Source organism: Vipera berus, assembly GCF_964194415.1.
Source record: "Vipera berus genome assembly, chromosome: W".
In the NCBI taxonomy this organism is placed as follows: Eukaryota; Metazoa; Chordata; class Lepidosauria; order Squamata; family Viperidae; genus Vipera; species Vipera berus.
Window position 1 is genome coordinate 19428801 of NC_138210.1, and position 15487 is coordinate 19444287.

At 44.2% G+C, this 15487-nt stretch overlaps 1 protein-coding gene across 1 annotated transcript in view; it reads left to right on the top strand.

Annotated features, from left to right (window-relative positions):
• The window catches only part of LOC308676579 (cullin-2-like), a 241109-nt gene that overhangs the window by 55517 nt on the left and 170105 nt on the right, over positions 1 to 15487 (top strand). Inside the window, exons 3-4 of the mRNA XM_081342456.1 lie at positions 1524 to 1626; positions 2219 to 2313. Coding sequence (XP_081198582.1) covers positions 1524 to 1626; positions 2219 to 2313 — 198 coding nt within the window. The remainder of the gene's footprint in view (positions 1 to 1523; positions 1627 to 2218; positions 2314 to 15487) is intronic.

A 15487-nucleotide genomic window follows, 5' to 3' on the forward strand; every position in this document is an offset into this window, starting at 1 on the left:
GACATGGGCTTCAAATGTCATATTCCTCTTGTGAAGCCGCTCCTGAACAACAAACAACGTCAGAAGCGTCTTACCTGGGCTAAAGAAAAACAGACCTGGTCTGTTGCTCAGTGGTCCAAAGTCCTCTTTTCTGATGAGAGCAACTTTTGCATCTCATTTGGAAACCAAGGACCCAGAGTCTGGAGGAAGAATGGAGAGGCACATACTGCAAGATGCTTGAAGTCCAGTGTGAAGTTTCCACAGTTTGTGTTGATTTGGGGAGCCATGTCATCTGCTGGTGTTGGTCCACTGTGCTTCATTAAGTCCAGGGTCAACGCAGCCGTCTACCAGGAGATTTTGGAGCACTTCATGCTTCCTTCCGCAGATGAGCTTTATGGGGATGCTGACTTCATTTTCCAGCAGGACCTGGCACCTGCCCACACTGCCAAAAGCACCAAAACCTGGTTCAATGACCGTGGGATTAAAGTGCTTGATTGGCCAGCAAACTCGCCTGACCTGAAGCCCATAGAGAGTCTATGGGGCATTGCCCCAGAGAAAGATGAGAGACATGAGACCGAACAATGCAGAAGAGCTGAAGGCCACTATTGAAGCATCCTGGTCTTCCATAACACCTCAGCAGTGCCACAGGCTGATAGCTTCCATGCCAGGCCGCATTGAGGCAGTAATTGCTGCAAAAGGGGCCCAAACCAAGTACTGAGTATATATGCATGCTTATACTTTTCAGAGGTCCGATATTGTTCTATGTACACTCCTTGTTTTATTGATTGCATGTAATATTCTAATTTTCTGAGTTTGTGGATTTGGGGTTTTCATGAGCTGTAAGCCATAATCATCACAATTATGACAAATCACGGCTTGAACTATCTTGCTTTGCATGTAATGAGTCTATCTCATATATTAGTTTCCCCTTTTAAGTTGCCTTACTGAAATAAATGAACTTTTGCACAATATTCTAATTTTTTGAGTTTCACCTGTATTTATTTATTTAATGGGACTTATATGCCGCCCTATCTCCCGAAGGACTCAGGGCGGCTAACAACAGTAAAATACAGGTAAAAATACAAATATTAAAAATTAAACTATATCTGTAGCCCCAACTACAACCAATAAAACCTTAAAACCATATACTTGAACAAACCATCTGGTCTTAGAAAATAGTGATTTAAAAGATAGTTTCTTTACCACAGATTCACTGTTCAGTCCAAAGGGCTTTTATACAATATGCCATGAATATATGGATGCTTTGCACTTAATCCCTTCTGGTGCCATCTTTTGGAGAAAGCCCTCTTTTCTACCCATAAGTGTTCTCTACACTGTCTCAGAGGCAGGGGTTCCAGGATTTTTTTCCCTGCAGCCTGAAAAAGTTTGAAAACCCTTACTCTTCTGCAGCTGGAATGGCAAATGAGTCAACTTCTTTGGAACCACAGCAAGATACTGGTTTTCTTTTTCCTTTCTATCAAGCTCTCATTAGAACTTGAGTTACAAAAGCCTAAAACATATTTTAGCCTTGACTTGACATCCAGGGACATATATGCTTTGTGTGTGGCCTATCCTGAACCTCTTGGGGAGAGACTTTATATGGAAACTAAAAATTTTTTGGAAAAGCATGTAAGCCATTTGCACAAGGTAACTATGGAATGGATAAAAACAATGTTAATGCTGAATGTCAGAATTAAGAAGCGTGCATATATTAAGTAGAGAGCAATGATAGTCTCCTGGAAGAAAACAGTTATTTGTTTTTATTTTCTGAAATATGATATAGGAGTGTTAAATACTTATTTATTTTTTATTTTATTTTAATTCCATTTATATCCCGCCCTTCTCCGAAGACTCAGGGCGGCTTACAAGCTTAGCAATAGCCTTCATTCTATGTATATGCCTGCTTATTAGGGCTTTCAAACACACACACCCCAAGCGGCATTATTACAAAGTCAGCTTAATTGCCCCCAACAATCTGGGTCCTCATTTTACCTACCTCGGAAGGATGGAAGGCTGAGTCAACCTTGAGCCTGGTGGGATGCGAACCTGCACTAATTGCAGGCAGCTGGTGTTACTTAAGGAGGCATTAGCCCACTGCTCCACCAAGGCTCCACTTATGGCTTCTCCCAAATACTTGAAATAGTTTATAGAGTTTAATTTATTATGCATTGAGTTTCTTTTTAACATTTCAAATACATGAATAGTAAAATAATTTTTTTCTTTATATTTTTCCCCACAGACAATCTTGGACTCTGAAGAAAAAGTACTGGTAATGTATCATAGAAACTGGGATGAATACAGTAAAGGGGCAGACTATATGGATTGTTTATATAGGTAAATGCATTTTGAACTTATTCTGGAATTTGGAAATGTGATTAATCTTAACTGTTTTAGTGTTTGGGTGCAGTGAGCACATTTGCAGTTTTGACACTTGCTGTGAACATGCTTACCAAATTTTCAATGGTAGAGCCTTGTAAAGGTACTGTCAGAACCCCTTCAAAATCATATTTTCAGGGGTCTGCCATTCTGATGGGAGGGGGGAGGTTTCACTCTATTGGGAGGGGGGCTCATGGATGTATTTGCTTTGTTCTCTCTACCATTGATGTATCGCTTTGGGTGTGAAAAGAGGGAGGAATGTGCCAGGAGTCATCTGCCTTATCTCCGAGCCATTGTAAAAAGACACAGCGCCTGGGAACCATCCCATATTGTTCTGGTTCCCATAACAGTTTCACACCTGTGGATTGGCTGGAGATGTGCTGGACAGTTGGACATTGGGGAGGCGCGTTCACACGCAGCGGCTTTGAGCTCCCGGTACTGGTGTGTGGTGATTGGATTAATGTGTGTATGGATGAATGTGCACAGTGTAGTGAAAGGGGCTAAAATAGCCTACACACGTATAGAGCTGTTAAACATCGGGCTTGCAAGGCAATCTGGAATTACTAGTGATTTTCAGCAGTCACATAACATACCGAACTGCATAACAAGGCCTCCAGGATCTCCATGGATTGTCTTCGGGCCGGGGAGGAGACGACACAAGCGAAAGAAAAAGGAGTGAAAGCAAAAACGTGGCTGCAGAGCCGGGATTCTGATACGACTTCGAACGCAGCCTTTTAGACCAGCATTGCCGAGTCTTTTTCTGAGCAATGCCAGATCCCTCGTCCATAAAATTGACGAATTACAGCTGCAGTTGGCAGCAAGCAGGCTTCTCCGTGAATGTTGTGTGATGGTTGTCACGGAGACCTGGCTACATCCAGAGATATCGAATGCAGCAGTGGAGCTGACAAGCCGAGTCATTCACCGCTCTGACAGAGATAAGGGCTCCGGTAAGAGCAAAGGAGGAGGACTCTGTGTGTATATACACTGTGAATGGTGTGTCAACAGCAGATTGGTGTACACGTATTGCTCCCCAGATGTGGAACTGATGACTGTTATATGTAGGCCTTTCTATCTGCCTAGAGAAATTACTGTGGTAATTATTACAGCTGTTTATGTTCCACCTGATGCCAATGTCAGCATGGCACTTTCCAAGCTGTATGACATCATCACCAGGCAGCAGCAAACTCACCCAGAGGGTGCTCTTGTCATGGCTAGGGACTTCAATCAAGCTTGTCTGAAGACAGTTCTCCCCAAGTTTGTACAATATGTGCAAGTTTCCACCAGAGGGAAGAACACTTTAGGCCACGTGTATTCCAGTCTGAAACAGGCATACAGAGCTTTCCCTCTCCCCCACCTGGGTACATCTGACCATCTTTCACTCCTGTTGTGCCCAAAGTATGTCCCTCTCAGGAAAAGAACTCAGGCAGTCACAAAAAGGGTCAAAAAATGGCCAGTGGGTGCTCTCAGCCAGTTGCAGGACTGCTTTGAAACCACTGACTGGAGTGTATTCGAAGAACAAGATCTAAATGCATATACAGATGCCGTACTCTCTTATATTAGAACATGCACTGATAATGTAACAACAGATAAGTGCATTAGAGTTTACGGGAACTGTAAACCCTGGATGACTGCAGAGATACGAACACTCCTGAGAGCCCGGGATTCTGCCTTTAAGGCAGGGGACAGGGGGACATACAGAGAGGCCAGGGCAAATATCAGAAGAGGCATTAGGATGGCGAAACAACAATATAAACACAAGGTGGAGAACCACTTAGCAGACAACGATCCGAGGCAAGTATGGCAGGGACTGCAGCAATTAACCAACTACAAGGACAGTACGAGGAGCATGGTTAACACCGACGCCTCATTGGCTGAGGAGCTGAATATCTTCTTCGCTCGCTATGAGGTAAAAAGACCAGACCCCGTAGCCTCTGCTGGCCGGCCTTCTGATTCTCAGCCACTCACCCTGTGTGAACACCAAGTGAGAGCTGTATTGAAGGCTGTGAATCCCAGCAAAGCCACAGGCCCAGATGGGGTGCTGGGGATAGTGGTTAGGAATTGTGCCGACCAATTAGCAGGGGTCCTGACAAGGATTTTTAACATCTTGCAAACGGCATGTGTACCATCGTGCTTGAAAGCAGCGACCATTGTCCCGGTCCCCAAAAAAACTGCAGTTGAGTGCCTGAACGACTACAGACCTATTGCATTAACGTCTGTAGTCATGAAATGCTTCAAAAGATTGGTTCTCCAACATCTCAGAACATGCCTCCCACTGGATTTTGATAAACATCAATTTGCCTATAGGGGAAATAGGTCGACAGATGATGCCATAGCTACTGCTTTACACTCTGTAGCAAGTCATCTTGAGAAACCTGGAAGTTATGTCAGGATGCTTTTTGTTGACTATAGCTCAGCTTTTAACACCATTTTGCCGAGCATTCTCATGGAGAAGCTGACTGACTTGAAATTCTCCCTCACCATCTGCGATTGGATTCAAGACTTTCTCAGGGACCGGTTACAAACAGTGAGGGTTGGGTCTGCTTTGTCCACCCCCCTGAAGCTTTGCACCGGCTCGCCACAGGGCTGTGTGCTTAGCCCCTACCTGTACTCTTTATACACATATGACTGTGTATCATCTGACCCATCCACTACGATAATTAAGTTCGCAGATGATACAACTGTGGTGGGTCTCATTACAGGTGGGGATGAGACAGCATACAGGGCGGAGGTGTTCTGTTCCAGCCTACTACCGGCCCTGCAGAAATGTCAGGGACAACCCCTTTTCAAAAGTCAATAGGCTGGAAGTAAGCCCGCCAAATTTATTTACACAAAACAGATCCAAAACAGAGCAAACAGAGCAAAACAAATATGAACCATGACTAAATCCGAAGCTGTTCAAAGGGTTGCCTTCAGCAACCAGCACCTCCCACACATTCCCCTTTTAAACAGTTTCAAGGCGTGGCTTCTCTTTGCCTCCTCCCGAGGTGTCCCATTGCCTTCCTTTATTTACTCCTGCTTGCCTGCCTCCTGCTTCGGGCGTCCTTGAACAAGGCCAGCTGTGGGTCATCTTTGTCCAAGCTGTCAGGCTCACACAGCTGGGTCTGAGGAGGAACCAGATGGGAGGGGCCTGGCTGAGAGCTCTGCGATGCCTCAGAACTGTCCTCTGCAGGCTCTCCAATCCCCTCCTCCTCCTCCTCAGAATTGTCTGATTCAACTGCCGAACCCACAGGCTGACACTGAATCACAACAGGAGGTACAAAAACTATCCATATGGTGTAGTAACAACAACTTGCACCTGAACATCGGCAAGACGAAAGAGATGGTGCTAGACTTCCGGAAAAAAAAAGAGGAACCTGCCCCACTTTACATCGGGGAGGACTGTGTGGAGAGAGTTTCCTCCTTTACATTTCTGGGAGTCTACCTCTGTGAAGATCTGACCTGGAAAGTTAATACAACCCAGGTGGCTAGAAAGGCCCAACAGAGGCTTCACTTTCTCAGGGTCTTGCGGAAGAACAGGGTAGAACAACGGCTAATGACCCTCTTTTACCGGTCTACTATAGAGAGCGTCCTCTCGTATGGTATTGCGGTTTGGTATGCTGGTCTGACAGCCGCGGATAGGAAAGTATTACAGCGGTGGTGACACCAGGCCGCCGGACCTCCCAGCTGCTCAGAAGCATCGGGAGGCAGCCCCGTTGGTCTCCTGGGCTTGGTGCTATGGTTGTGCTGTGTTCCCCCCTGATTGAATGTCGAGCTCACGGTGCTTGACAGAGAGGTGAGGAACAGCTCGAAGAAGCTACGGGAGGCAAGAGCGAGTCGGTGACTAGTGAAAGTGCAGCAGGGGCAGCCAGTTCTATCGAAACAGTGGCAGCCACTCCAGACGCCCCTCAATGGGCTGGGCCCCTAGGAGTAAACGCTCCCCAAGCAGCCGGGGAAGAGCCCTGCCACCCGAACCTGAACCAAAGCTGGTCCCTTTTGGGGTGAAGTTTGAGAGGGATCCCCAGCAATTTGGATTCTTACGTTCTCACCTACATGCAAGTCTATGGGAGGACCCTCCCCAGCGAGGAAGCTAGAGTCAGGGTCATCACTCTGGCCCTGGAAGGCACTGCAGCCCGTTGGATGGTGACCCTGCACAACTCCAATGCTCCAGAGCTCTGGAACTTCAATCGGTTCATGTTGGCCCTGAGGTGGCATTTTGAAGACCACCTAGCCCAGGGGTAGGCAACCTCGGCTCTTTTATGGCTCATGGACTTCAACTCCCAGAATTCCTGAGTCAACTATGCTGACTCAGGAATTCTGGGAGTTGAAGTCCATGAGTCATAAAAGAGCCGAGGTTGCCTACCCCTGACCTAGCCGATCGAAAGGCGTGAGACCACATAAAAACAGGCAAGTGCGCTACCCCGTAGCCGAATACATGGAGGCATTCCGAGACCTGGTGTGCCACCTCAACTGGCCTGAGGACATCCTGGTGAGCTATTTCCAGGAGAGGCTCAAGAACGACCTGTACAATGCCTGCATTGCCGGCAGAGCCCCAGTCTGCCTACATGACTGGTGTATCCTGGCTGAAGCAGCAGAGAACAACCAGAACCGCAACCCATACCTGTTGGGGAAAACTTGGAAGAGGTCTCCCCTGGAAAAGGAGAGGCAACCAAATCATGGCAGCTCAACCGTGCTCAACAGCCTGCTTAAAGTGTGGCAAAGAGGGCCATTGCATTCTGGAGTGCCACATGAAAACCCCAGCAAAGAAGGGAGACCGATTGTCTGGAGGGAAGCCAGTGAGACCTATTCAATGCCTGAAGAACTCAGCTTAATTTTGGGTAACCCACAATTCCCTATTTCAATAAAGAATAATTCCTTTGTCTACAAAACATATATTGTTCATTACAAAACTTTTTTATGTTTTACCATTAAAGTCTAATTTTCATCTTAGCAAATCACCAGTTATTAAAAATATATATTTTGCCTTAGCCGTTCAACAATTATTAAAATGCTATCTTTTATATATAAAATTCTAGATTCTATACTATAGTTCAAAAATAGCCACTGAATATTCTTATAAGGCATCTTAACCATACATCAATTATTAAAATACCATCTTTTGATATGTCATTCCAAATTCCATAATATAGTTCAGAGTTTTATTTCCTTTACAAATCTAAACATTAAATGTAAAATCAGTAATATTTTTAGAGATACCCCTTAATCCATAAAAGGATATTTTTATAGTCTATCTTTAGGAATCCCAAAAAAGAAACAAGTTCAGTCTTTTAAATCTAACTCTTGCCTTTCTTTTGTGCCAATCATACTTCGCTCTTGGTATCTTTAATTTCTCAAATGTATCTTCCTTTCTTCCTAGACCCCTTATTTGAATCCAGGGAGAGTATCCAAATGTCAGTTTTGCAAGGAAAATGTCCCCTTTGTAACCATTGTATTTTTGCTTTGGTAGTTCGGTTTTTGGTGGTTGATATAATATAATTGTCATTAAATGAGTCAAATCTTTTTGTTCTTCCAATTCTGTCTGGGTTAGGTAGAAAGTAGTAGCTGGTATTATGTTTGACATTTGATTAATTGAATTCTCAATATAGTGTATTTGAAGGCCTTTAGTGTCTTCACTCTTGGTGTTGTTTTCTTCAGATGCTGTTACTTTTTGGCTTGTAAGTTTTGTAGTTGCTATTAAAGTTTGGACTTTAAGGTTTTCTGTAGGTTGCTTTTGTTGTTCTTTGAAATCTCCTATTTTAGTGTTAGTTTCCACTTCTTCTATTTGGTTTTGGGTTATCTTTTCCTCATTTACAGTCAGAGTTTGATTTGGTGGCTTTAAAATGTCAGATTTTTCTTGCAGCTTGGCTTTAATTTCCTCTGTCATTGCCAAGATCGTATCCAGTATTAGTTTATAATCAAGTGGCGGGATGTATTCATCCATTTCATTGTTGTTTACAGTTAAATCTTCCACGGAGGCTGTTTTAATAATAGTCAAAAAATTTCCACCTCCTGGAGAGTTGTATTCAGTGCCAGGTGTTCCCACACTCATCTTCAAGAACAGCTCTATTGTTCAGTCAGCTCTCACAACAGAAAAAGGAAATTTACTTGCTGTACCAGGTTTCGCCACAAGATGTCATCAATAACATATAACATGCAATGTAACAGTTTTTTTTCTTTTTCTTTTTCCAAATTAATATAGAACTTTTGTAGGATTAGTCCAAATTTTTTCTTTAATTCACAGTTTAAAGAGAGAATAGGATAGTGAGTCCCCAGCAACAAATAGAAGCTTTTTAGTAAATACAGCTGAAATTGCTTATATTCTTTGCTGCATTAATTGGATTTCTTTTGTGACTTTGAGGCTTTAAGATTTGTTCCCAAAGTAGATATTCGCCGTTTTCTCAAAAAATGGGGAAGGAGATTTTCAGGAAAGTCCCACAGGAAGATGATTAAGGGTATAGGAAAGGTAAAAGCTCAGCCAGGTCCTCCAGATTGCTTCTTAGTGCTAGGTACTACTTTTGGCTTTTGGCAGGGAGCGGCTTAGTGATCAGGCATCTTTATGGCCGGTCTCTTCTTGTTCGGGCCAAAGGAGATGATCCCGGATTCCAGCGGAGGGCTGCCGCCCTTCCGCAATTGCAGGGAAGTCCTCTCGATAATCGCCCATCCAGGGCAATTTTTGACCCTTTTCAGGTTCCTCCAAACAAGAAAGAAACGGACGGCAGGAGACAGACTGTCCCTGAATGTCCGGAAGCACCACGTGCGCGAACTGGAAGCCCAAATATTTTCGCTGCTTTTAACTCGTTTCTTCCCAAGTCTTCCTAGGGTCTTTGCTTTGGAAATTTATCCAATAGGGATTTTTATTTCTAAGTCCACAGGGAAGAGAAATAAGAAACAGTCTCAACCAGATCTCAGCATGTTGTTGACAATCAGCTGTTAGGCGGCATGCCATGGCATGCTGCAATTCTTTGCTTTTTTTCCCGGTCTTCTATGACTTGGGCTGCCTGTGCATTTACAGGCAGCCTTTCTTTTGTCTGTTTGAAGAGGTTCCTTGGTTTGTTTGGGCCGACCGCTGTCGGCTCCAAGCTCCCAAGGCTTCCCTTCCTCTTCGTCACTTCTCTGTGGCAACTTTCCGACCCCTTGGGGTCTCCAGACGGAGCGAAATCAGGCTAGCAAACTGGAGCCCCAATTTCTTTTGCCCGTCTCATCATGACACCAAACCAGAAGTTTTGAAAAAAGTCTTTTTAGTTTCTCAGATGCGGCTTGGCATTCCATAGTCCACTTTAATGGTTGTCTGGGTTTCGGCCTATCCCTGCCCCACCTTCGTTCTCAGTAAGTTCATGATGGGAAGGGTGATTTGTGCGAACGAGGGGATGAACTGCCTATAGAAATTAGCAAAGCCGAGGAAAATTTGTAACTGCTTCCTGGTGCGAGGGACCTCCATTCCAAGACAGAGTGCACCTTTTCTGGATCCATTTCCACCCCCTTGTGTGATATTCGGTAGCCTAAGTAATGGATCTTATCTTTATGGAATTCACACTTCGAAAGCTTAGCATACAGTATAGCTGCGCAGAGTTTAAAACTGCTCTGACCAATTTCACATGTTCAGCCTTTGTTTCGGTGTAAATTAATATATCGTCCAGGTACACCAAAACTCCCTTATATAGGTGCTCATGTAGCACCTCATTTATCAACTGCATGAATACTGCAGGGGCTCCTTGTAATCCAAAGGGGAGCACCTTGAATTGAAAACAGCCAAGGGGGCAGTTAAACGCAGTTTTTCACTCGTCCCCTTCTCTGATTCTGACTCAGTAATAAGCCTCCCGTAAGTCCAGTTTAGAAAACACTTCCCTTGGACAAGTGGGCCAGCATGTACTTCATGAGGGGCAACGGGTACACATTTTCCATGCATACTGCATTAAGATCTCTATAGTCCACACAGAGACAAAGAGACCCATCTTTCTTCTCCTGTAATAGCACCGGAGCTGCCACTCAGGGTCTCGCAAGCTGGATGAAACCTCGAGCCAGATTTTTATCTATAAACTGCTGCAGTTCCTCTAGTTCTCTAGGGGTCATGGAATATATCTTGGGAGCTTGGCTCTGGGGACAATTTCAATAGCACAGTGCATGGGCCGGTGTGTGGAGGGGGAGTTTGTCTGAGCCCCTTTCGCTGCATACTTCAGCCAGGTTTTGGTACTCCCTGGGTATGCCTTTTAACCCATCACTTCTCACCACTGCTTCTCTGTCCAAGCTTTCCTTTTCTCCTTGGGGTTTCTTAGGGTTTTTTTTGTTTCTTTGGGAACTTCAAGCTCCCTTCCCACCAATCTATCCTCGGTTCCACTTTTTCAACCATGCCAATCCTAGGACAAGGGGCGATTCCATTCCGGGAGCCACTATGAATGTTAAGGAGTCTCATGGTGGCTCCCTAAAGTTAAGCCCAGGGGTTTGGTGGCGAAGCTGGCTGGGACGCTCACTGCGACAGACCCATCAAGCTGACAAAATGCAATGGGTTTTTTAAATCTCCTTAATCGGACCCCCAGTCTCCCTATTAAGGTTCGGCTGATCAGGCACCTGCTGCAGCCCGGGTCTATTAGGGAGTTTAGGGCCACCCTTTCTTTAAAAACAGGATATTGATATGTATTAGTGAAAATATATATTGAATTTTGTTGATTGACTAGGTTATAACTAGAAATATATTAACTTGCTTATTTTGACTATGTAATCAGTAAGGGAATTAGAGAAGGCATCTCTGTTGATGTAACCTGACCTATTTACAAATGGCTATTTCTTATTTTAATTACCCAACCACCAAATTGTTTCACAAATACATGTACATGTAAATATTAAAAATCAATACAACTTGTTTAAAAAAAAGCAGCAAGAATTTTTAAATGGGGGAACAAAATTAAAGAATACAAAAGAATATATAAAAATGAAACTGGGACTGATTTAAAGAAAATTTGGCTAACCTTTACAATGGAAAATATTTTTATTTAATTTCTGTGAGAAAGCATTTTAAAAAGAACTTTTTAAAACCTGTATATAGACAATAGAGTAAATAAGGACATCTAGTGGTGAGAGGAGATACTACAATAACACCAAAAGAATTGGAGAAGTTGCTGACCTTGAATTAACACCTGCTGTAAACAAAAAGAACTTTATGTGACTCTATGCTAGAAAAGACCTTCTACAATCATATCTTTTGACCCTGGATATACAGGTGAAACTCGAAAAATTAGAATATCGTGCAAAAGTTCATTTATTTCAGTAATGCAACTTAAAAGGGGAAACTAATATATGAGATAGACTCATTACATGCAAAGCAAGATAGTTCAAGCCGTGATTTGTCATAATTGTGATGATTATGGCGTAGAGCTCATGAAAACCCCAAATCCACAATCTCAGAAAATTAGAATATTGTGAAAAGGTGCAATATTCTAGGCTCAAAGTGTCCCACTCTAATCAGCTAATTAAGCCATAACACCTCCAAAGGCTTCCTTAGCCTTTAAATGGTCTCTCAGTCTGGTTCAGTAGGAATCACAATCATGGGGAAGACTGCTGACCTGACAGTTGTGCAGTTGGATGTTCCCCAAGTGCTGTATCAAAGCACATTAATAGAAAGTTATATGGAAGGGAAAAGTGTGGAAGAAAAAGGTGCAGAAGTAGCAGGGATGACCGCAGCCTGGAGAGGATTGTCAGGAAAAGGCCATTCAAATGTGTTGGGGACTTTCACAAGGAGTGGACTGAGGCTGGAGTCAGTGCATTAAGAGCCACCACACACAGACGGTTCCTGGACATGGGCTTCAAATGTATTCCTCTTGTCAAGCTGCTCCTGAACAACAAACAACGTCAGAAGCGTCTTACCTGGGCTAAAGAAAAACAGACCTGGTCTGTTGCTCAGTGGTCCAAAGTCCTCTTTTCTGATGAGAGCAACTTTTGCATCTCATTTGGAAACCAAGGACCCAGAGTCTGGAGGAAGAATGGAGAGGCACACACTGCAAGATGCTTAAAGTCCAGTGTGAAGTTTCCACAGTCTGTGTTGATTTGGGGGGCCATGTCATCTGCTGGTGTTGGTCCACCGTGCTTCATTAAGTCCAGGGTCAACGCAGCCGTCTACCAGGAGATTTTGGAGCACTTCATGCTTCCTTCCGCAGACGAGCTTTATGGGGATGCTGACTTCATTTTCCAGCAGGACCTGGCACCTGCCCACAATGCCAAAAGCACCAAAACCTGGTTCAATGACCGTGGGATTACTGTGCTTGATTGGCCAGCAAACTCGCCTGACCTGAACCCCATAGAGAATCTATGGGGCATTGCCAAGAGAAAGATGAGAGACATGAGACCGAACAATGCAGAAGAGCTGAAGGCCGCTATTGAAGCATCCTGTTCTGTCGTGGGACAATTAACATTCCGACCAGAGGAGGATGGACCGTGGTTCATTTGCATGGTGAATATAAAAGAAAAGAAAAGAAAGGCATATTCTATTGTAAAACCTTTAATGAGAAAACAAAAGACCTAAACTGACTACATTCTCTCATCAGGCAGAAGAGAAAAGTAAGAAGTAACTGTGAAACTTTTTCTAGGCATGCGCACAAAACAGTCTGAAACCATAACATAGCTGGACATATGAGAGTCACTATGGTTACATGATAAGATAGTAACACAGGTGCAGAGAGCAGGGGAAAATGTACAGATAGAAACGAGCGAAGGTGGCAAAACTAAAAAACGCAGTGACATCCCCTTCTTTTGTCAGCGAAGCAGAAACTCAGATAAGGCACATCTTCTTGCGCAGATACTCGTGTTGAGCTGTATTAAGTGGTTTGTTCAGCATATCAGCAATTTGGTCATGTGTAGGCACATACTGCAATTTGACAAAACCTTGTTTAACTGCTTGTCTTATGTTTTGGTAACGGATGTCAATGTGTCTAGACCTGGAACCTGTAAAGCGATTCTCAGAGATATAAACCACAGATTCGTTGTCCTCCATCACAGTGATTGGTCGAATCGGAGGTGTCCAGATATCTGTGACTAAAGCATCAAACCAGGTTAAGGAATTGCATGCATCAGAAACACAAGCATACTCAGCTTTTGTAGAGGAACAAGAAACAAAATTCTGTTTACGCACATGCCAGTAAACACCCCTTTAGATCCAAACCTCTTGCGAACTCTGGCATCTTCTTCAGAACACGGAAACTGGCATGACCCAATCTTCTATGCCACTTATGGATACACCTGGAATGCAAAGGTTTACCTGTTAGTGAATTCTCATCATTAGCATGTTTATTAGGAACCTCAGGCTTGCTGTGAGCAACCTGTGTCTTATTTGTTTTTTTATTGGCTTTAGGAGCCTTTGGAGTAGCAACAGGATCTCTCTCTGGGACATCTCTCACTGGGCCTGTGCTCTCCCTTTTTGGAGCTTGTATACTTGCCTGCTCTTGCGGCTTAGACTTTGGCTTTATGTAATAAACACCACCAATCAACATGGTTTCAGCAACAATATCTCCATCTTTAACTACATAACTTGCTTTTTCGAGATGATGGACCTGGAACTTCGATACCCTAGACAAGTGACTCTGACTAAGCAAACTACTATTAGCTGATGGTACGTAGTAAACATCAGGAATGGATGCACCGAGCTCTTCAATATAAACAGTTCCTTTTCCTATGACCTGAACAGGATGATTTGAAAAAGAGTAAAGTTCACGACGTTCAGGTTCAGGCTCGTGCATCTCTGTGTACAGCTCTTTTCTGTAGGTAAAATGTAATGCTGCTCCACTGTCCAAAGTCCAAAGTAGGCGTCTGTCGTACTCTGGTTGAGGCTGTGGATCGTTGGTTAAAGCCAATGTGGCAAGTGGAGCTTGCGGGTCACGCCTGGGACCACGACCACGACCTTGTCGTCCGCCTCTACCTCTTCCTCCTCTGGAATCTGTTCCTCTGGGCTGGTACGTGATGGGCGCTGGAAACCATTGGGGACAATCCCGGGTGGCATGTCCCACACGATTGCAGATGTAGCATCTTGGCATCCTTGGAACGTAGGCCCTTCCACGGAAGGAACGCCTCGCAGGAGCTCTTGATGCAGGTGGTTCCCTTAAATGTGGCGCGGCTTGCATAAGTGCCTCTTCTTCAGTTAAAAGTCTGCATACATGATCCACTGTGCGTTGAGCAATAGGCACTTGATTAATCTTAGAAATAGCATCTTTCCATTCATAATTCAATGAGTTAATGATAATGCTGATCATTTGAAAGTCATCAATAGGTTAGCCTTTTTCACCCAGTTCTTTTCTTATTCCTTTTATTTTTGTTAAGTGTTCTCCAATATGCTCACCAGGTTTTAATCTAGAACCATGGAACTCGGACAAAAGCAAACATGTAGACTCAATGGACGTAGGCCGGTAAACATGCTTCTAATTGAGCCCAAATTTGTTGGGCAGTTGCATCTTGTGAAAAAGTGAGCTGCAATTCAGTGTCCATGGACATCAATAATGTTGCGCATGCTCTATTATTCAAGTCCCATATGTCAGGAGGCCATGGCTGGGCAGGAGGATTAAACACAATCACATGGGTACCTTCTCTACGAAGCAGAAGTCCAACTTCACTGACCCATGCCCTGTAATTCTGTCCTGACTGCTTCAATTTTGAATCACCAGCCAGTGGTACAATAGAGGGTGCCTGTTGAGGAACATGCAATTGGGGTACTGGCTGTGCAGGTTGTGCAAATTGGACTTGGCCTGCAGGTGGCACTGGTTGTGCAGGCTGTGCCATCTGGACATAACCAGCAGGGGGCACCTGTGGCACCTGTGCCAGGGCCTGCAGCAGTTGCATTGAAGCTGCTACAGGTACTGGTGCTGGGGGTGGCTGTACTTGAGCTGCAATGCCACCCTGGCCAGCAGAAGGTGCTGGTGCTTGAGCTGCTACATTAAGTTGGCCTGCAGTGAGCACTGGCCTTTGTATTTGAGGAACCAGTGGAGGCTGCACTTGGGGTGAAGGCTGCTGTGCTCTATCTGAGACAGGAACCTTAATAGTAGCAGTATTAATAGGCATTCTAGCTGAATCTCCCAATGAATGAGGAGGTGTGGCAGCTTGGAGCGATGCCTGATGGAGGGACATCTGTGAAAATGCATTCTGCATTCTTTGAAATGCATCTTGTAAAACAGATTCACCA